The 22802-nt window shown below is 40.4% G+C and overlaps 1 protein-coding gene across 4 annotated transcripts in view; it reads left to right on the top strand.

The window, feature by feature from the left end:
- The window catches only part of spire1b (spire-type actin nucleation factor 1b), a 54448-nt gene extending 34013 nt beyond the window's left edge, over window positions 1–20435 (top strand). Inside the window, exons 5-18 of one of the 4 annotated variants that reach the window (XM_079693722.1) lie at window positions 5856–5930; window positions 6174–6338; window positions 6854–6940; window positions 8614–8743; window positions 9334–9375; window positions 11887–11937; window positions 12706–12869; window positions 12970–13063; window positions 13259–13401; window positions 16524–16661; window positions 16774–16844; window positions 16956–16983; window positions 17494–17786; window positions 18360–20435. In XM_079693722.1, coding sequence (XP_079549848.1) covers window positions 5856–5930; window positions 6174–6338; window positions 6854–6940; window positions 8614–8743; window positions 9334–9375; window positions 11887–11937; window positions 12706–12869; window positions 12970–13063; window positions 13259–13401; window positions 16524–16661; window positions 16774–16844; window positions 16956–16983; window positions 17494–17786; window positions 18360–18615 — 1737 coding nt within the window. In that variant the 3' untranslated portion in view covers window positions 18616–20435. The remainder of the gene's footprint in view (window positions 1–5855; window positions 5931–6173; window positions 6339–6853; window positions 6941–8613; window positions 8744–9333; window positions 9376–11886; window positions 11938–12705; window positions 12870–12969; window positions 13064–13258; window positions 13402–16523; window positions 16662–16773; window positions 16845–16955; window positions 16984–17493; window positions 17787–18359) is intronic. The other 3 variants (XM_079693723.1, XM_079693724.1, XM_079693725.1) reach the window with 3 other exon arrangements.
- Window positions 20436–22802: the final 2367 nt, after the last annotated feature.

The following is a 22802-nucleotide window of genomic DNA, read 5'->3' as shown; positions in this document are numbered from 1 at the left end:
AAAAAGAGGAATATTTCTAAAAACACTTGATTAAAACATATCCTCATGTGTAGTATCTTTGCGATTCTGGTAATGCAAACCAAAGTGAACATTAATATTGAACTTTTATCCTTTAACAGCCAGTCTTACGTTATATGAAGTCAGTTTTTCCCTCTGCTTTTGTGTAGTGACGTTCAAATAAGAAAACCATCGGAGCATAAAAGGCAGTCTGAGTGATCTAGCATGCCTGACCTGTTTCAATAATAATCCATCATTTCAGAGAGGAAGGGATGGAGTGTAGCATGACATAGGCATGGACACACAGAGACATGCAGTCAGCGGTCACACAGCTGTGTGTGTGACAGGGCGGAGGCGGTCAGCTGATTCACAGACGCATCCGCCGTGGTAATGACTGTGAATAAAGAGATGAATGGACACGTCAGTGCACAGCCTATATACCTCGAGCTATGACATAACACACAATACCTCTGACTCACAGCTTATACTCAGCATTCCTATGCATCACTCAATGCTTATATTGTGTAAGAACAAGGGGGCGAAAGCAGATGGGTTTTAGATTGCTTAATAACCCATAAATAAAACATCTTTATTACAATAATCCTTGGGTCCTTCAAATCCAGCCTAATTTGCAACATTAAGGCCACTTGAATATATACATAAATAGTTCCATCAAAATACAACTAAGTGTAACAGCATAGAAACATAGTTCTATTTGTGTTTTAGGAATCAAAACATTTTATAAAAGTTAAGATTGATGGTGTATATTAGAAGTTCCATTCAGTTATTAAGGTATTTACTTGAGAACATGATATAACGAGGACCAATTCACCACTGGAAGTACGGTCGTCTTTTAGTTAGAAGGTTTTGGGTTCGATCCCAGCCCATGCAGTCGGGGGCTACATCCATGTCGATGTATCCTTGGGCAGGATACTTAATTTGCCCCCGATGCCATTGCCCAGGGTGTGTGTGCTTCCTCGAGCAAGTGACACACTGCTCTGTATGAATGGGGTTTGATTGAAATGCAAAGCGCTTTGAGGGGTCGTAAAGACTGGATAAACCGCTATATCAATACAGTCCATTTAACACTTCATATTATTTTCACAGCTTTGTTTTTTAACAAGCAGACATAACACATTACCTCTATAGATTTTGCAAAGACCCTTAAAACATTATTACATTCTGGAAATGGGTTTTCGTGGTGCTACAGATGTCACAGTAAATCAAGCAAATAGACATTTTATTCAACAATAAATATCAGTTAACTTGTGTTGTTCATTTCTGATCTAATGGAGGCCCCTTCAAGATAACAGGAAAACATTTAACATTTAAAAAAAGAATTTTGGCCGAATGTATTTTCATTCACTTTCTGGTTACTTGTTTGATTCGCCATTCTGTTTTTAAACATTCTAGTCTTCACTGTGAGTTTCATGGTCCCCTAACACATATATGCTGTTTGAGAGGATTTACCAAACCGGCAAAAGTCAAAATTGAAGTAAATGGACTACTTCTCTGTAAATGTTTGCGCAAACTTGACTAGGACAGAGACTAGGACAGAGAATACCAGCTATCAGCATCATTAATACTGATACACACTCACTGTCATGTCACAAAAGTCCGGTGCACTGTCTGTTAGTGGAAGACAGGCCGTGCTCTCACACCTGTGGGCAGCCAGGAGGAAATGGGTCACTGTGAAGAAGGAGTGACATGTTTGATGTTCATATCCGACATAGATGACAATATCTGGAGACATGCTGACTCTCATTCAGCATTTGTTCAGCTTCACACAGCTAATTCCCAGAGAGGCATGACTCAAATAATAATGTTTGCATCTCCTTTTGTAGTAATAGTGGGCTCTGTGTTGTAATGTGTTTCCAACTTGTGCACATACCTCAGAGGATTAATGCTGCTTCAGTGTATTATTGGTATGCTGTCTGTTATGGGTCATGAGTCCATATTAAAGCCGGGGCCTGCAAGTGACATTGATGCTGGTCCTTTTATTAATTCCTCAACTTGTTCATTATGATAAAATGGACAACAATTAGAACTGACAGCTAGCTAGCCATCAGGCCAGCCAGACTGTCACACTGCTGAGATACCTCGTAGATCACTGTGTGTGTGTGTGTGTGTGTGTATGTGTGTGTGTGTGTGTGTGTGTGTGTGTGTGTGTGTGTGTGTGTGTGTGTGTGTGTGTGTGTGTGTGTGTGTGTGTGTGTGTGTGTGTGTGTGTGTGTGTGTGTGTGTGTGTGTGTGTGTGTGTGTGTGTGTGTGTGTGTGTGTGTGTGTGTGTGTGTGTGTGTGTGTGTGTGTGTGTGTGTGTGTTCCACCTCAGGGTGCCATGCACTGCTGCTGCTGCCCTTTTTAGTGTTCGTAATGTATCAGAATAAATAGAGGGTATCTGGTTGGTTACATAACTCTCTGTTAGGAGAGAGGACTTATTGCAGTCTGAGAAAGAAAGTAAAGAAGTCATGTTTTGACTCCCCTGACTTTAACTCTAGCATATTGGATATATTGCCATAGGTCCAAACAATTCATATCTCCACAGTATTTATTGTAATCTTTTGCTGATTCAGACTTTTTATAAAGCACCATCGTAAGCTCAACATTTCAATGTATGCAATACTTTGGTTTATGACCGAATAATCTTCACAGCCAATCATATTCCCCTCAACATCAGCTGTACTAAATGTTTAGTGCTAATTTAATTTGGAAATACTCGCACCATAACATGCCAAGATAAAACGGTTAACATGGTAAATGCTAAACCTGTTAAACATCAGAATGCAACTGTTGTCATTACAAGCATGTTAGAATACTGAAGTTAGTATTTCGCTAAATACAGTTTCAAAGAGCACTTAGCATGGCGGAAGAAACAGTACCTGTGTATATGTCAAGTCAAATACCCAGTTTGCATAATGCTTATTTTTTGTTTAATGTCTAATATTAAAGACAAGATAAAAAAAATGCAATAAACACAAGGAAGAAATCATAAAATGCCAGTCAACAATAAGCTTATCTCGCTGTACTTCAGTGTCTTGATCAATATTGAAGTGTAAACTGTTGTTGAGCCTCATGGTGAACTGGCGAGTGTGATGCAAGGTCATTTAGACCAATGTTAGCGTTTGTGTGTATGAGTGTGTGTGCGTGGATGCATCATGTGATTGTTTGTCTTTTTATTTATGCCTTCATCGGTGCATGCACTCACAGTCTGTTATTCCAGTGTTTATCTGAAATGCTAGCTGTTTGACTGTGTGTGCGTTCGAGGGCCCAGGAGTAAGATGGGTGATGTTCAGCCCCTCCCCCACTTCCCAGTCTTTAAGCAGAGCTGTAGATTCATGTGTCATGGCTGCAAAGAGCAGCCATTTCTTTTTTTCTTTACTTGCTTGTAAAGCATCTTCGAAGCCAGGAAAAGTGATAAATAACATGTATTATTAAAAGATGCTTTGTCTCTCAACAAAGACGCCTCCTGCTGCTCAATTGGTGGTGATTCACAGAAACCACTCTGGCTCCTATTTGCTCGTGGATAAGTGCTTCTTGTCAGCTTTTGAGCGCTAAAAACGAATAACAACCAGAGCAAAAATTATTGACAAGGAAAAATATGGTTCTAGATGCTATTGGTAATTGCTCTAATTATTAATTTTGTCCACACGAGAGTTGCTTTGCACTTTCGAATTATAATGCTGTCCCCGTCAAGTGAAAAGAACACTGTCTAATCCAACCTTTTGAAATGGAGATATGTGGCTTTGATCTGATTTCAACACGCACCACTCATACCACTGTGTATGCATTGTGGGCATACAGAGTTATGATGCCGCAAAATGCCTTATGTTGTGAGTGATATTATATAACTGTTACATGGAGCCTGCAGTCCGGTCAAGGCAGCTGTTCTCCTAGCAGGATGATGGTGAATTGTGATTTCCCCGGTGGGATGGGGTCTTATGCTGCTGTCGGCTGGGCAGACTCCTTGTGATTGTCTTATCAGTATCTCGCTTCATGTATTAACCAGAGGGATATAGTTTAGGTCTGCCTTTATCTTTAAATTCACAACACAATTTTTGTTACATTTAATTTCCTTCTCTTCATTGCTCTAGTGCAGGGGTTCCCAAAGTGGGGGTCGCGAGATGATTACAAAATAAAAATGGAAAAGTAAAAAAAGAAAAATTATTAAAAAATTCTCCCTCCCCCCCCCCCCCCCCCCCCCCGTCGACAGGGGGTCGCCAGTCTCTGGCACCGTTATTTTGGGGGTCGCGGGCTGAAAAGTTTGGGAACCCCTGCTCTAGTGCAGTGGTTCCCAACCCAAATATCTTATTTAGACTTTTTTTTTTTTTTTTTTTTACATATAATTGTACAGCAATACATGATTGTCACTAAAAGCCTTGTCTCTACATTACAATAAAATATACAAAATAATTGATTAATTAATTTAAATAACAATTCAATTAGTAGCTATTAAAGGCATAAAAAGACAGACATTTATAATTCTTTCTTTAATAGAAATGTTTCTTCTGCCCGTAAAGTGTCCAAACAAGGCTTGTCTGGATAAGCGCATTTTTAAAACATAGTCATTGTCCATGCCGGTTTCAGTTGGATTATTTATCACAGTTGCTCCGATCAGATCGGTCTCCTCCATTTTGTAGATTATTTACGTCTTTTGAATCCACATAAACACATCGGCAAAATCCGGTTTACTTTGAGCATGTGTTTTAAACAGTTTAATCCCTTTGTGAATTGTTTCCACTTGCGCCGTCCTTTAATTTCTTCGTACAGCGGGCATCCAAATTAATTAATCCTGAGTCCAATAACCATCAAAGTCACTCCAATAGTGCTCCTTAATTACGCTTTCGTCTTCCTTTAACAAAATGCTTCACATTCATCTAGTTTGTGACAGTAGTTGTAGCATTTTGAGACTTTTAAACTTTAATTACCGCTGTTGCTTGCTTTCTGTTAAGCGTTAGGGATTCTCTCAGGTTCGTGTTATTTTTCTTCTGAATATGTGATGAAGTTTCTCTTTGTTTTAAGGCTAATATCACTGTTTAAGTCTAGAACATGCTAGCAGCTCTGTGAGGCTGTTGTGATTATTGTACAAACACAGCTAGCTAACTAGCTAAACAAATAAAGAATTGAAAGACATATTAAAGCCCCAAATTCCTAAAAACTAGTGATAGTGAGAGAGTGGTTGTGTCATTACTAACCATAGACTGTATATTTACAGTGCCAGCATGCACACTACCAAGACTCTGAAATGTAATCAACTAAATGAAATTCAGTCTATAGCTATGCTATCAGTTTATAACAAATAAAACGTCACCATTTAATTTATGGACAACCAGTTTGGTATTCCGTCTATTAACATATTGTTTTTTAGGGGGACAAGTGACCATATTTGGACAAGAGGGTGGAGCTTGGGAAGACCAGGCTTATTGGGGTGGGGTACTGTTAGCATAGCAAACGTTAGCTTGCTTAGCAAAGTTTGCAATGCTAATTTGACTAGCAAAAAACATGCTCAAAACAAAATGTTTTCACTGGAAGAAATGAACAGTTCCTTCACTACAACTGAAAAATGAACAATACGGTGGAAGTGACCTGGCCTAAAGCATAACCTTTCTTTTTTGTCTATTTTCTGTTAAGGGAAACATAATTTACAAAACAAATATCATTCCGTTTTGAAGAATACTTGAAACTAGCGATTGCAACAATGTCATGGCTATCCATCCAATAGTTGTTAACATTTTTCCCTTTGGTCCAAATGAATGCCATCTGAAATCCGCCATCCCTTAGGCAACACCACTAGCATGGCTAAAGATTCAAACAGTTAGTGTTCTTATTTCATATTCATACTCTCCATCTCTTTCCAACAGAACCTCCGTAAAATGGAGGAAGGGTCATCAGAGGGGCCTGGCAAAGACCTGGATGAACTACAGACAGATGACTGGGTAAGCAACTAGACTCCTGACCTCTGACATCCAGCTGGGACTTTTCTTAGGTTTCATTTTAAAGATTCTCCATAACTGCATGAACACATAAATAAATCTGTAGGAATGGATTTTACACTTTGATGAACCCTCCTTACTTTGTGTGCACAGGGTCAGAGCTGTTGTCCAAATAAAGTCATAGTCAAATGGTTATGGTATTATATAGTTCACATTTCCCATGCTGCCCTTTGTTCCCTCCGTCAGGCTCGGTTCTGGGTTCAGGTGATGAGGGGCCTGCGTGAAGGAGTCAAGCTGAAGAAGGTGCAGGATCGTCAGTATAACCCCCTGCCCATCGAGTTCCAGCTCACCCCCTATGAGATGCTAATGAACGACATTAAGTCCAAACGCTACAACCTGCGCAAAGTCATGGTCAGTGTCCAGATTCCACCACAAATAGAAATCGCTGCCACATTCAAGCACACCTCCAGCTTGCTGTACTTCTGTTGTACCACTGTTCCAGTCCTATGGGAAATTGCTTGGAAAAATTACTTACAACACTGTTGCATAACAACTGTGGGATGGGGGGATGCTCTTTAGTGCTTGACTTATATTTATTTGGGGATATAATGGGGGCAGGCACTTTCATTTGACACCTTTGAGGCTTCCATATTCCACCTCCAGTTGCTTGGCAGGTTAACACTCATAAAATGCTGCCAAAAGAACTCACTATTGACAAAACCCCAAGGAAAATAGTGCCAGAGGCAACAATAAGCTATTTGGCATTGCTGAAAATACGGAAGCAACAAAACTGTTTATATCTCAATTGGTTATTTAACAAAACAAATAATTGAAGTTGATAGTATGAGTCCAGATTTTTCTACAAAGTACTGTGACTGTTTGTACCTTTCTCGTACAGTATATTTCATCCTTTGCTGTTCTTTCAGCTACATGGAGACATCCCACCCAGGTTAAAGAAGAGCGCTCATGAAGTCATCCTGGAGTTCATCAGGTCCAGACCACCCCTCAACCCTGTAAGTTTAACTGAAGAGCATGGACTCAAATATCACAGCCACTCCTTACAGCCTCAGAAATACCGCAGGTTCTTCCTTCCTGCAGCGGTCAGGCTGTATAACCATCACGGCCCCTGGTAGACCCCCACACACATATAAACATAAATACCGTAAATAGCTGTGCAATATATACTTCCACTTTTAATACTTTCACCTGGCTGCTATCTCAAAACTGTCCTGGTACTGGATGTGTATTTTGTACTTGGTAAATTGTAAATTGTGTAATTTCTACTTTTATTTTACATATTATATTAATCTATCTTTGCACTCTTCACTTGCTGTAACAATGTACATCTTCCTCTGTGGGACGAAGAAAGGTATTCTGATTCTGAAAACATTCAGCCAGAACCGAGGTTTCCAATCTTTGACTGGCTGACCCCTTCTAAGATCATATGAGCATCAGTTGTGACCAGTTCAACCAAATAATGTTTTGCCTTCTTGAACACAATTCAGAGGATCAAAGAGGTTAAATTATCAAGTAATTGGCAAGAAAATAATATGATTGGTCTTAAAGTTTGTTTACTGCAGTCTCATTCTGTAAATCATCTCGCACCCTGTTTTTGTGGTTCCCGACCTTATAATGGTGAGATAGATACAACAATATTTCACCAAACTTGTAAATGTATGTTGTGTAAAGGTTCAGACGCACAGTTACCAAAATCTAATGGAGAACACCGCTACTTCCTTGGGTGTTTCCCAAGAATCCCAGCCTTACATGGCCACTATGAGCTATTTGGCATTGCTGATCATTTTGCAGAAACAGTTACATAGATTATCATTTGATTGTTGAAAGAACGTATTTTGGAGACAGTTTTGGATATTAAAAATCTGGTTTAAAATCGTTGCTGATTCAGTCCTCACATCATTATTAATTAAACAACTTTAACATTTGGAAAAAACAAGACATTCAAAGCAGTCATGCTAGGATATTATTTTGTATTTCTTAATTCTACAGCTTTTACTTTCTCGTCAGACTCAGACACCAAGAGTTTAAAATAACATGTTTATTTGAAAAGCTATACAAAGTTTGTGTATTTCAACAGGATATACCTTATTTTGTGACTTGTTTCCCCAACCCCTAAAATGGTGGTGGCGAGTCCAAAGTTATTGCAACCCAAAAAGCCACATTGCCAAATTTAGTGTATAGGATATGTTAAAATAAACAGAAATGTCCTTGTTAAATATTATATTGACCACAGTAAGAAAACATTTTGTAGACTCTAATCTATTGGAATTACATTCAAACATAGGTTACAGCATTTCTATAAAACCATCATATGTAAATTGTAATTATTCTGTATTAAAAAAGAGTATGTTAATAACTAGTCCAGCCTCTTTAAAAAATGTATGCTGTAGCTTCCAAATGACAGTTTCACTGCACTGTGAACTCAGTAAAATGCTGCTCTCATCAGATCTCTGTTGATATTAATCTCGCTGCAGATCTAGCAGGCGCAGTTTCAGCAGGGCACTCAACCCTATAGAATAAGATGAACAATCAGTCACAGGAGGGATGAGGAGGTGGTGATGAAACGGCGTTCTGGCTAGAACCCTGTTTGTTGGTTGTCAGTTGTTGTTCTCCACTCTACTTACTCCCTGTCGCTGTCTATATTTAACCCATCATCAACCTGCACTAGGTGTCGGCTCGCAAGCTGAAGCCGCTGACTCAGCTTCCTCCAACCCTGCATGAGAAGATCCTATCGGAAATCAAGTCAGAGAGGAAACTCAGACCTGTGTCGCCTGGTGAGATGCGCAGGGGCAGGCTGGGTAAGGAAAATGTCTTCGTCCTCCTCATGTTACACACACACTGTCACTGTCATGCACATGCAAAACATACTTCATTCTGAAAAGCCATTTTTAATCTGAAGTATGGAGCTGATGCTTTCACCTGCTGGGATGAATCCAGATGAGAAATGAGTAGCGTTGTGTTACTACACTTTTATCATTTGTCCCGCTGCTCTTTGCTTTTTTAGCTAATGCTGCTTAACTTTTTATCTTTCTGTTGCAACTAACAATTATTATTATTTTGTTGATAACTACACTGTTTGCATTATATTTGAAGTTTACTACTATATTTTTGAATATTAATGCTAACTGTCTGCAATTCCTTGATTACTAACAAGCCACTTCTGTTTTTGAATGTCTGTAATCTCTCACCATTGGCTATGGCTTATATTTGAAATTCTATTATCTCCCGTCATGATGTTATACTTTAGTGATCTAAAACTTGACAATTAGCATGGTATACCCCTGCATGTCTGCCAAGCATATTTAGTATATCACAGTAAGTCTTACCTTAGTATACTTCCTGATAACAAGAAATGACTGTGCGATGCCATTACTGTTTCTCGTTGCAGTAATTCGGCCACTTAGCATGTCTTTCAGTTTTGATGCGTCAGGTAAAGTCTACCTCGCTGCTTATCTGCCTTTTTCTGTTTACCTTCTTGTTGTGGCTGCTCATCTGCTCTCCCAGCTCACACACACACACACACACACACACACACACACACACACACACACACACACACACACACACACACACACACACACACACACACACACACACACACACACACACACACACATCACACACACTGCATCAGCACACTGTACACACATCGCACACACTGCATCAACACACACATTTCATGTCATGCTTCAGTGTTTGGTGATGGTCGGCTGTGATCTGTGGGGGGGGAACATGGTGATGTGGGACGCTGGTCAGTAGGAGGACACTGATAAGAAAAAACTGATGTGTGATACGTATGTAGGTATTCTATTATTTATTTACCTACTTTAATTTAGTCTTTTTTGGAAAAGTTTGAAAAATGGTACGATTAAAAATGTTTTAGATAATTAAAATAAAAACGGATCTTCCTCTCTAATTGGCAGTAGAATACTGTAAGCACAAACTTGCTTTAACCTCATTGCATCTCATTGCTTTCCTCCTTTTTGAATCTCCTTACCTTGCTAAAAAAACTCCATAGTTGACAGTTATTTTGTTGGCAACATGGACTGCGTTCATTACATGTACACTTCGCAGTGCCTGTGGATTTTGTCACAAGATGGAACCCCTGACCTCCCATCAGCATCTGACTGAAGGGAAGGGACAGATTAAACTCAGCGCGCTGATTGGGACAGATCACATGGTCTCAGACAGATTGCTATATCTAAAGGGCTTTTCTGTTCTTGGTGCTATCTGTTTACAGGCTGAATTAATGACCAGTGACAGTTCAAATGATGTAACATAATCCGGCTGAGTTTTACAGTCAATTTTATGTTTTTTTTTAAAGAATGGTGCAATGACATTGCCTCAGTGCAGGTAAAAGTTTAGCTGGAAGGCATCGTTGTGGTTTTATAATCCTACTCAATTATCATAATGTCTTACAAGTGCAGCTCATACAGTCTGTTTTATCTACAGCTCCTGTCAAACAAATATACAGGACTAGGAAGGAGAAAAGTGTCACCTTAGCCCAGTGTGTCATCTGTGAAATATACTGCCGTAATGTGCATCTTACATAAGTGTGCAGCCAGCTATCTAATCAAGGGATTGATATGAGCAGCTGCCAGAGTTACCGCCACATCTGTGTCTCCCAGAATGATCAACGTCATACAAAAGAGTCTTTCATAGAGGTGACTCTGCAGAATTGAATCAGGGTGCTGCCTCACGCTCTGCACAGCACCGGTCTCCCTGTAGAGACCGGTGACATTAAATGCACGTGACCGACTTAATGAGACAATTTTGATTGAGGTGATAAGAAAATACTGCTGACACAGGCTAATCACAATAATGCTGTGCTCCACTCTGCCAGTGTCTCTCATCACAGCACAGGCTTTATCACTTCTGCATACTCATTCATGCTGTCCGAAAACTTCTGTGTGTACGGACTTCCCTCTGTGATGGATCATTCTCACACAGAGTGAGCCGTGTGGTTTTTCACTCTGCTCGATATGTTATGGCTAATGGTACATACCCATTGACACTTTAATGGACATGATTAAGGTTTTAATCAGGAACAAGAAAATAACATTTCAAGGAGAAATCCATTTCACAGGATATAGATTCCACTTTTGGTGATGTATCATGCACTTCTGGGTCCATTATATTGTTCCATAGTGACAAAAAGGAGACAGTGTGCTTAAATGCATTGGCAATTTATGGAATAGCTCAACATTTTAAAATTATGCTTATTCTCTTTCTTGAAGAGTTAGATGAAAGGATCAATAGCCCTCTAAGTTTGAAGCTAGAACCAGGAGGAGTTATACTAGCTTGTCTTGGCATAAAGACAGGAGGCAGCTAACTTGGCTCTGTCCAAATTTTCACAAACAAAATGGTGAAACTGTTAGCTTTCTTCTTCTTCTTTTAAAAGTTAAAGTTTTACGTGGAGTTTTCAGGAACTATTTCCTGGCAGTAACATGTGAGATACTACAGGAAGTCACTGCACCCAGACAAAAAATTGCTAACATATAATTTAGAATATTTATTTGTATTTATAGAGTAAGTCAACATTAAGTTCATTAGAGCACTTTAAAGGTGCTGGTTGGAAGACACCCTGTTACCTGTCTTTATGCTAAGCTAAGCTAACAATATAAAAATACAAAACAGTGTTTGTTGACGGTGAGTATGAATGTATTAAAGTATATCAATTTGTTATAGAATCAAGGTGAAAGGATGTTTTTGTTAAACCAAATTCTGACATTAAACAGTCATCAATAAAATAGAAGGGGCAAGGAGATACATTTTACCATCAAAAATAGCATTAGACAAAAATGATATGCAGCACAACTATAAGTTAACATCACAATGCCTCAACATACATTTTTTTGATAGTTGAGTTCTTACAGCACAGACATACCACATTGGGGAATATTCTCATAGCTATCCTAATGAAGGAGGTGTTCCCTTTTAGGTTTTGGCAAAACTCGCAGTATGCCTCAGGATTTGTTCCGTACTGGAGTAGGTAAGGTATCAGCACTGCTCTGGTTTGGAAGGCCTTGTTTACCCTTAACCAATGGCCTTGTCTGTCTGCCTCCCTGGCTGTAAACTAATATATCCTCTATTTCAATACTAAAGCCTGGGCAGGACACAAGTGTACAAAGCCTAAAGATGTAGTCTCTTAGGTCGTAGAAAAGTGGGTCCTAGTCCAGAATTGAAATAGGAAGAGAGCGGTTTCAGTGCTCCCGTAGATCAGCTGCAGGTCTTAATCTGTCTTTTGCAGCACTCCAATTCTCCTCCTCTACTTCCTCCCTCTAAACCCCTCTTTTCAGCTTAACCATTTTGAAACTACAGCTAGAGTCAGGCAGCTTGTTAGGTGTTTGGTTATTATCAATTCTACTTCTATCACTGGATGACTCCTCTCTCGATGCAGAATGACCTTGTGGATTTTAAGGATTCAGCGCATCCCCTGAAAATAATATTCAAAAAAGAGTCATCCATGCTTTTTGTGTAACACCAGCCTGCTCTTCTGCCTCCCCTCAGACCAACTTAACTCACCTATCCTGACCTATATAACCTTGGGATGGATCTCACACCTCAATCCTGAATAGGCTTTATTGCATCTACCGAATAAACTTTGAAAAGGGTTTCCCCTTTTTCGGGGCTGATTGGTTCAAATAGATTTAAAGAATTCAATTGGATGCAAGGAGTAATATGAGGAATTGTTTTGAGATCCATGTCAAGTGTTTTCCCTCCTTCTGTCTGAATAACTCTGTTGTGTGTGGCTCTGCAGATGAGTTTAGTCCATACATGGGCAGGAGGACGTCCAGCACTCTGTCTCTGACCAACGGGTCCATATCTTCCATGGGAGAACCCTCGGGATCCCAGTCTGTTCCTCAGAGGAAGAGGCTCCTGAAGGCCCCCAGCCTCTCCGAGCTGGACAGCTCTGACTCTGACGTCAGTATCAGTCTGTTTGTGTAGGATGTGTTTTAGAAATAACATCCAGCATGTGCAGAGCAAATGATGACTGAAGTGTTTGTATTTTCCATGCATTCAGGATGACATATTTGGGCACAAGTCCGCCAGCAGCTCCAGCGTGGCTACGTCTTTGATGGATGATACATCCCCAGAGTGTGCTGTGGGGAAGAAAAGTGAGTCAGGAATCTTTCTACATCCCCTTCACACCTCAGCACACCGACAGTGATCAATGGGTTTAATCTAGCAACCTCCTCTGCCATGTTTATTACGGAAATGTCTTGAACCTTGAATTAACCAATCGATGGAATATTTCGAGTAAAGCAGCCTCATCTTCTCTCATTTCCCTTTCTTTCCTCTATGAACAACAGCTCCCCCCATGTTCCTGCCCATCTCTTCAACACCCCAGCCAGAGAGGCGTAAGACCCCCCAGAGGAGACACTCCATCGAGAAGGAAACCCCGACCAACGTCCGACTGTTTCAGCCGCCTTCTAAAAAGAGCTCTAAGTCTCTGGTTAGTCCCACTTCAGAAGATAGAATAAAAACACAAAACATGTTGAATGAGCAGAATAAGTGTTCTATCATTTTAAAGCTGTCCAAAGGTGCAGTAAAAGTTTTTATTTAACAAAATCACATAGTGTGACACTATGAGACAGTATTAGAACATACTCTGAAGAGAGTGTAGCCAGTCAAAAAAAAGTCAGTTTTCCACCTGAATATTCACAAAAGATATATATGAAAGAAACAAGAACTAAATTCATGAAAATTAAACGAACAGCCGGGACAGTCACAAAAAGTAATAGTGCAAAAATAAACATAGTGGCAGATACATAATTGCAAGTTAATATTGTACATTGTTATTATTATTGCACATGATATAAGCAGAAAGTGTTTGTAAAATGCTATATACTGTGTATATGTAGTAAACCAATAGTTCTGAAAAAACTTGATCTGTAAGGAAACTATTTTCTCTTGTTCGCATGCTAAACCGAGCCCAGCTTCAGTTGCTTCATGAAGAACTGCACTAAAACATGGCCAAAAATCATCATTATCTTTACAGAAAAGCAAATGAGAAGGAGATGAAACTACTCACTTTAATCTCTTTCATACTTGGATACTGGATTTCTTCCCTCGTCTTTTCTATCTGACCAGATCTACTGTCTATTCTCACATTTTCCCCTGGTGTGACTTTATCAAGCTCCAGGAACCTTCCTCCCTTCAGGTTGGGATGATAGCTTCATATCGCCCCGGAACCCCCTCCTCCTCCTCCTCTCTCTGCCCTTCTCCCTCCACTCTCCACCCTTTACAGAGTTCACACCCTATGGAGGCGTTTGCTTTGGGGTGGATGAAGGCAGTATTTTCTCTGTGCAGGGCAGTTTACCTCAGAGGAAGAGAGTCGGCCAAGCTTTGCCAGTCTCCCCCTGTCCGTCCTGGTATAATAACTCTAGCTGCCCATCCTCTCCTCGTGCTTCCTTCTTCACTAAACATCATTCACCTGTAGAGTAGGTTTCTGCCATTATAGACTAGGGACATACTGCTTTATCTCTGAGGTGTCATGACATGTGACCAGTGAACAATATCATTTATTTATCCATTGTTTACTTCACTGCTTTCATTTTAACACACTAAAACAATTAGGTGTAGTCTTAACTAAAATACATTTGAAATCTACTCTAGTATTGAACAAATGATATTTAACAGGTGGTGGTGAGATGCGTTAGAAATAAAAAGTATTTTAAGATCTCGACATTGTTGTGTGCTTTTAACGATACTGTATGTAGGCACTGTTAAGAAGCCTTTTCACATATCTCTCAAGATTTTAATAATATTCTGAAGTTGTCTCATGCCTCTGGTTGGGTTACATAGCAACAGTCAGATATGTGCACGAATAATATAAGGTTGATAGGTCCAGTAGTATGAGAGATTAGCTGTGGAGACACAGGGACACACGGCAAAAAACACATGATCCCCCTCAGGCTTGTGCTTTGCGGAGATAACGTAACTGATACAGTACTAAGGGATAGCAGCTAGACTGTATCTACAGACAGGAAAACAGCAGCACACTGTTTTTACTGAACGAAACAAAAGAAGCTTTCTATAGTCAGAGAGGTCGCGTTAACCGAATATATTCCGTCTATGACGGAATTCTTTTGACAATGACGGAAAAATCTGAAAGCAGTCCGTCCGTTTGACGGATTAGAACAAACTCAGAACAGCGCCAAAGTTTCCCCGCAGCAGGGCTCCGGTGTTATGCCCTTATGTCGTTTCCAGACCACACTATGCCGTACAAATCATTGAAATGTCTGGGAGTTTATGCTTTACACTGTGGCGCGCTCCCGCGAGGTGCAGTGGGCATGCACAACACGGCATAACACCGGCTCTAATATTTCACGAGGCCCCCCCCCACTTGACAGTTCACGATCGTGCTCTTCCGCCCCGCCCCCAACCCCCTCCCTGTCAGTTGTGTACAGACCGACGGGTAATAATGGATTTTGACGGACATTTTACGATCCTGTCCGTCCAAATGACGGGCAGCGAAAAAGTCTAGCGCAAAACTAATTATATTGAACCTTTCCTGAAAATAAAGATACATTGTGCAGACTAAAAACATGCAAAGCAAAGCACAATGCTTCCACCAGTGACAGTATAGCAAGTCAAACACAACCCACACAGCTGTGGCATTCATTTGTCACATTTTCAATAATTAATATTATTGTTGAAACCAGAGTCCAGTCTGCTCTGATTGGTTGGCTGGCCGGCTCTGTTGTGATTGGTCAACCTCTTAGAGACGTCCCGCCCCTTAGCCTATCACGTATAATTGTTTACACTGCTAGCCAATAGAAGCGTGAGTGTTACACAGTGTGTCACTATGTTACCGAAGTAAACAAAGGAGTCCAATGGAGGCGTTTCAGGCAGGGGGGAGGTGTGTTGGAGAGAAACTCCCTCTGGAGGGAACACAGGGCCTTTGCAGACCATTTACATGCATAGATACAGTACCTTTATAACACACTACAGGAAAGGGAAAACCCTAAAAAGCATAATCGGGCCAATATAAGATGTGGTTTGACATGCAAGAAAGGTCAAAAGTCTGGAATAGAACCCAGGACGTTTTGGTTAAACTGCCTCACATGGAACCACCCGGCTACAAAACTGCTGCAGCCCTGCTACAATTAAAAAGAAATAAAGATTTTTGATTATGGGCATAAACATAAATACAAAAAATATAAATTGGGGAAAAAACTAATCCATCACTTTGGAATGGTCATTTATTACAATCATTGCCCTGTTTGTGAGTAGCTCTGTTGCCATGACGTCTTTCCATCCCTCCCGCTGAATACAATATATGCCCCAGCATTTTATGAAATTATGATAAAAAACTAATAAATACCTATGTTTTTTCATACTGGTGTGTTTAAATCGGTTTTAATCTCTCCCTCTGAATCTTCACTGAACAATGAGAACATTGTTATGACCCAAATGTAGTGTGGACCCTCACAGGCTGCTCTAAAGAAGCAGAGGGGTGGCTTTGTGTGCGCTGAATGTTAAACACTGTGTTCGATGTGCTGTGGCCAGGATCACTCACTGTTCTGTGTGTGTGTAACTGTGTGTAACTGTGTGTATATGTTTTCCTTATAGGAGGAGTTCTGCTTCCCTGTGGAGTGTCTCTCTCTGACGGTGGAGGAGGTGATGCACATCAGACAGGTGCTGGTAAAGGCAGAGCTGGAGAAGTTCCAGCAGTACAAAGAGGTCTACAACGCCATGAAGAAGGGAAAGGTAACTGCTGCCCCATCATCATTATCAGTAGAAAAAAAACCACTGTATTGAATCAGTTGTAACCTGCTGTACCATTCTTGATTTCTAACATCATCTTTTATTTTTATTGCAGCTCTGCTTCTGTTGTCGAACCAAAAGGTTTTCCCTGTTCACCTGGTCCTACATCTGCCAGTTTTGCAAAAAGTAAAACAACCTACATGATTATCTTCATCTCTTGCATTGTTTGAAAAAGTATTTAGAAAGTAAGCTTGACTGTTTTTATTCATCACTCCCTTCATTTTTTTCTCCGTGCAGGCCTGTGTGTGCACAGTGCTGCAAAAAGGTGAGTCAGCTTGAATGAATCGATCAGCCAATCAGCTGTCAGAGCAGCATTTACTTGATCCACTATAAGATCTAATTAGGCAACTGACAATAATGTGGTGATATCCAAAAACTGACTTTATCTAACAACTCTTCTATGGCCTTAAGATACACTAGTGAGTCCCTAATATATTAAAAAAAAAATAATAACCTTAGTACAAATGCTGCTCAAAAAGATGCTTAGGGCATTCCCACTGTTCTCTGAAAGCTATTATTTACAATAAATAATGGGTTTCACAGAGCAGTGGTGCCATTGTTGTGTTGTGCCTGACAGGCTTTAAACTGTGTATGCAACCATATTGTATTCCTGATGTTCTTAAAGCTATCATTTGTATGATTATAATAGTTAAAGATGCCTATTCAAGTAGATGTAACATGTGAATTCCTTAAAACATGCAGGCCTCATCAGTATTCTTTCTCAGTAACTATTAAGCTTTTACTTAATTACATTCCTATCTGGTCTCTCTAATAGATGCGGCTGCCGTCCAAACCTTATTCTAGCTTGCCCATCTACTCCATTGGCTCGACCAACACCCTCCCCAGGGAGCGGGTGAATGCCATTGCTGACGTAGGACAAGGGTTCTCTGTGGCTGGAGGGCCGGGACCGTCAGCAGAGGGAGGGGCCGCAGCGCCTCCCACTTTGAAAGCAGAAAAAAAGGGGGCTTCTATAGGAGCTGGAAAAGCCTCTGGAGCCACAGCTGCTGCCAAATCAGAGAAGTCCTCCAGCAGCCCACAGCGCCACGGCCTGCACAAGACCATATCGAAGTAAGAGCTAAGCACACTCATATTCATTCTGGCAGGAAGTTCTTATGTACAACTAATTATCCTGTTGAGAGTTAGCATGATATTAGTACATTTGCCCCAAACGCCTCATTTCCACAAAGCCCTGGTTCTTTGAAATTAAATATCTGTCCAATTTCCCTGAACTGAATTTACATTTACATTTTTGTCTTCGGAGATACAGAAGCACAGTTTGCATATTTTTGTTTTGTACAAAGGGACCAGAGGTATTTATTTGTTTTTTATCATAATTTCATAAAATGCTGGGGCATATATTGTATTACCTAATCTTTATTCAAAAAGTGTTGATTTATCCAAATGCTGATAGAAAGAAAAGGAAAAACGATAAAACCCAAACAATGAATCAATTCACATGACTAGTGACCACTACCTGTTAGTGAGAAAATACCCTTTTTGTAATTAGGATTAAGTCACCCTGACACACAGATTGTGTTACCCATGTATTACATGTTTAGTTTCAACAATAAGTCAAAGTAAGTAAAAAAAAAATATCTCTCTGATCCTGTTTATGCCTTCCTGTCCTCCTGTCCCATGTAGGTTATCCAAGCACGGCTCTTTAAAGTCTCACGAGGAACTGGAGCTGCCCTCAGAGCTGACGGAGGACTGGGCCACCATGGAAGTGTGTGTGGACTGCATCAAGTTCATCACTGACATTATCGCCTCCAGCAAGCACAGCCTGTCCCTGGCCACCAAGAGAGCACGCCTAAAACGCAAGACCCAGTCCTTCTACATGTCCTCCCCTAAAGGAAGGGAGGAGTACCGGCCGTCAGAACGGACAATCAAGGAGATCTGAAACTCCTCATCTCTCTATCTCTGGCTCCTTCCAGCTCCTTCGGCACAATTAGAAGCACTCAGCACTGGGTATGATCTTACTGTACACGTATACTCAGATTTGGACCTCGGTTGTGGACGGTGTGGTGTTTGTCGCGGTTTTCTGATCGTCGTGAATAGCTCTTTCAGACAAGAACATACAGTTGTTGTTTTTTACCATATCATAGATGATCCTTTAATCTCTGGCCACAGACTTTTGAATTACTTCATTACCCGGGTGGTCCAGCCCAACTCACATTAAAACCTTCAAGCACAAGACTGAAGACGGACTGTTGGCCCTGCAGAGAGACTTTAATGTAACTGAGAGTGACTCTACGGAATAACAAACTGTACATTTTCTATGGGTTTATTTTTTTTTACATGTGTGTATACGGTAAATGATTGTTCGATGAAGTCCCTGTTTTATTTTGCTGATGATGATCAATGAAACTCCTCCCACTTTCCTCGTTGCAAAGCATATTTAAAAGCATGCTTTCAGAAAAAAAGCAACCCGTTCTTTGCATCACAATTAAAACAAATAACGGGTTTTCCTTCAAATGTAGTGCCAAATGATAACAGCTTTCTTATCCATGTTACCCCAAACTGAAATATGTGCTGTTGTCTTACAAGATGAGACAAACTGGGCACCTGGAAGTCTGTTTTTAAATCTCAGTTTCTCAGATGGAAAAACCAAAACTAGATGCTAATAATGAAACTAATGCTAAGCTAATCAGATTTAATCACATAAGACTTGCACTTTCATAAAGGAATAATTCTAAAAAGAAAGGTGAAGCTGCAGAGATATTGTTTCTCCTTCATGTGTGTTTGTCTGTCTCCATTAGTTATATCTGGGTCACGCTCAAAAACATTTCCCATGATGCAACACTTTTATTAAAACGTTCGTGTCTGGTAAATAACCACATCTTCCACACTCCACAGCCCCAGTTGGGGAGATCCCAGAAGAGCAGACGTAAATTAACAGATACATATGTTGTTGTAATAGTCAACCTTATTTCTACTAGTAGAGAAGCAGATTACAAATGTTTTTAGGGCCATTAAAGCACATTTAACCTACTGTCCATTCATATGCAACTAACTACAATCACTAAGAGTAAAACAGGTATAGCAACATTTTTACCTTCTGTACCATGTGTCAGTTTTTTCAGTTGTGCCATGTCTTGATTTACATATGCATTTTTAAATGTATCTTTGCGTTGATAAATATATATTATATATTAAATTGTTTACTTTTCTTTACATTAAGTATTTGTATTGTGTACGGATTAGTCATAATTAACACCTCATGTTTTTTGTACAGATGCAAAGTTCACTGTACAGGCTTCAGGAAAAAACCAACATACTGTAAGTCTCAATATGATGCCTTTAGGATTTCCCTCCCTCATTCAGAGATCATTACTGGCCTGGGTGTCTATTTTGTTCTTTATAACACTCCTCATTAATATATGTCTGCCTTAATAACTGCCTTTTTTTTTACTATCACACTCACATATTGAACAGTCATCTACTGTACCTGTACATACTTCGTTTCTAAAGGTGTGTTTGTAGGTCAGGTGTGTTGCCTGGATGGTGTCATGGCGGTGAGACTGTTGTAGATCTGTCTCTCTGAGAGGGGAACTCTCCCAGTGCAGTAGGGTGTTCAGGGCAGAGTCCACAGTGTGACTGCATTATGCATGTACTACGGTGTAGCTTGTACCCTCAGTCTGTATTACCTTTAAAATGTACCTCCCTGCAAAGAGTGCAACAAATTATGACTACAACAATAAACTGTAATGCAATACCTGATCATGAATCTTCTTTGTTCTGGATTAAAACCGATTTAAACACACCAGTATGAAAAAACATAGGTATTTATTTGTTTTTTATCATAATTTCATAAAATGCTGGGGCATATATTGTATTACCTAATCTTTATTCAAAAAGTGTTGATTTATCCAAATGCTGAAAAAAAGAAAAGGAAAAACGACAAAACCCAAACAATGAATCAATTCACATGACTAGTGACCACTACATGTTAGTGAGAAAATACCCTTTTTGTAATTAGGATTAAGTCACCCTGACACACAGATTGTGTTACCCATGTATTACATGTTTAGTTTCAACAATAAGTCAAAGTAAGTAAAAAAAAAATATCTCTCTGATCCTGTTTATGCCTTCCTGTCCTCTTGTCCCATGTAGGTTATCCAAGCACGGCTCTTTAAAGTCTCACGAGGAACTGGAGCTGCCTCAAAGCTGACGGAGGACTGGGCCACCATGGAGGTGTGTGTGGACTGCATCAAGTTCATCACTAACATTATCGCCTCCAGCAAGCACAGCCTGTCCCTGGCCACCAAGAGAGCGCGCCTAAAACGCAAGACCCAGTCCTTCTACATGTCCTCCCCTAAAGGACGGGAGGAGTACCGGTGTTATGCCGCAGATTGAAGCCAATTGCCGTAGATTGAAGCCCTGTTCGCGGGGACGCGCAAAGGTGACGTCATTGCCTGTATTGAGCGTTAGTCTAGTTTAATAAGCTTTTTTCTCTCTTTTGAATGATATATTTCCCATCAGATTAAACGGCAAACGGCTGAATAAATAATGTGCATACAATTGCGAGGGGGCTCGTTTTAAGGACACTTTTCAGATCTGTCACAATCTTCGTATTGGAACAAACTTCCGTTTTTAAGTCTAGTCCCACACGGTTATGTTCCTCCTTCCTACAGAACGGACAATGACAGGATAATATGTCATTTGTCAGTATAGTCCCATTTCTTAAAACCTTCGCTGTTGTTTAAGTGTCTGATACTTAATAACCACGAATAGTAAGCAATTATATGACAGTAATGATATAACATATATGATAATGTCAGACAATGTGTTATTTTCAATCAACCCTAAAAGAGAATGTGCATGTTCAAACTGGCTTCACTCACTTTAATTGCTCCTTTGAATGTAATTTTCCTCTGTGGTTTCCTACTCAACACATTTTTGTGTTGTAATGCCACTCATATTTTATTTTATTTTAAAGTGACATTGAATGTTTTGAAAGGTGCCCTAAAATAAAGTGTATTATTGATCTTATATCTGTGCCTATATCACACTATTAATGTTCCTTATTTTAGACTAGGTTTTTCCTGGTGTCAATAGGGAAGATCTGCACTGTTCTCTACATAACATGTTCAGCAGAGCAGGTATTTCTCCTTCCAGATATGGCACCCCCCCCTACAACTTTGTCCAGGACAGTCACAACTTCTCCAAAATCACACTGGTGTTGGCTGTTCCCCTCTAGTTTGTGCTCACCAAAGCATTTTACTCTGGGCCCAGCAGGTGAAAAACTAAAGAGGGGCTTCCAAATCCGGCAGACCAGGTGTTGGAGCTGCCGGATTTTGAACCCCCCCTATATCTTTGTCCAGGATAGTCATACACTCACCAAAATCACACTGGTGTTGCCTGTTCCCATCTAGTTTGTGCTCACCAAAGCATTTTACTCTGGGCCCAGCAGGTACAAAATTATAGGGGGGGTTCCATATCCGGCAGCCAGCCACAACACCTTCTCTGCCGGATATGGAAGCCCCTCTTTAGTTTTTCACCTGCTGGGGCCAGAGTAAAATGCTTTGGTGAGCATAATCTAGAGGGGAACAGCCAACACCAGTGTGATTTTGGTGGGCCTATGACTATCCTGGCAAAAGATATAGGGGGGGGTTCCAAATCCGGCAGCTACAACACCTGGTCTGCCGGATTTGGAACCCCCTCTTTAGTTTTACAACTGCTGGGCCCAGAGTAAAATGCTGTGGTGAGCACAAACTAGAGGGGATCAGGCAACACCAGTGTGATTTTGGTGAGTCTATGACTATCCTGGACAAAGATATAGGGGGGGTTCCAAATCCGACAGCTACAACAGCTGGTCTGCCAGATTTGGAAGCCCCTCTTTAGTTTTTCACCTGCTGGGCCCAGAGTAAAATGCTTTGGTGAGCATAATCTAGAGGGGAACAGCCAACACCAGTGTGATTTTGGTGAAGTTGTGACTGTCCTGGACAAAGTTGTAGGGGGGGGTGCCATATCTGGAAGGAGAAATACCTGCTCTGCTGAACATGTTATTTAGAGAACAGTGCAGATCTTCCCTATTGACACCAGGAAAAATCTAGTGTAAAATAAGGAACATTAATAGTGTGATAT

This window comes from Notothenia rossii (genome assembly GCF_949606895.1).
Source record: "Notothenia rossii genome assembly, chromosome: 7".
Classification (NCBI taxonomy): domain Eukaryota; kingdom Metazoa; phylum Chordata; class Actinopteri; order Perciformes; family Nototheniidae; genus Notothenia; species Notothenia rossii.
The sequence above is the reverse complement of the archived record's forward strand: the minus strand, read 5'-3'. Positions and strand labels throughout refer to the sequence as shown.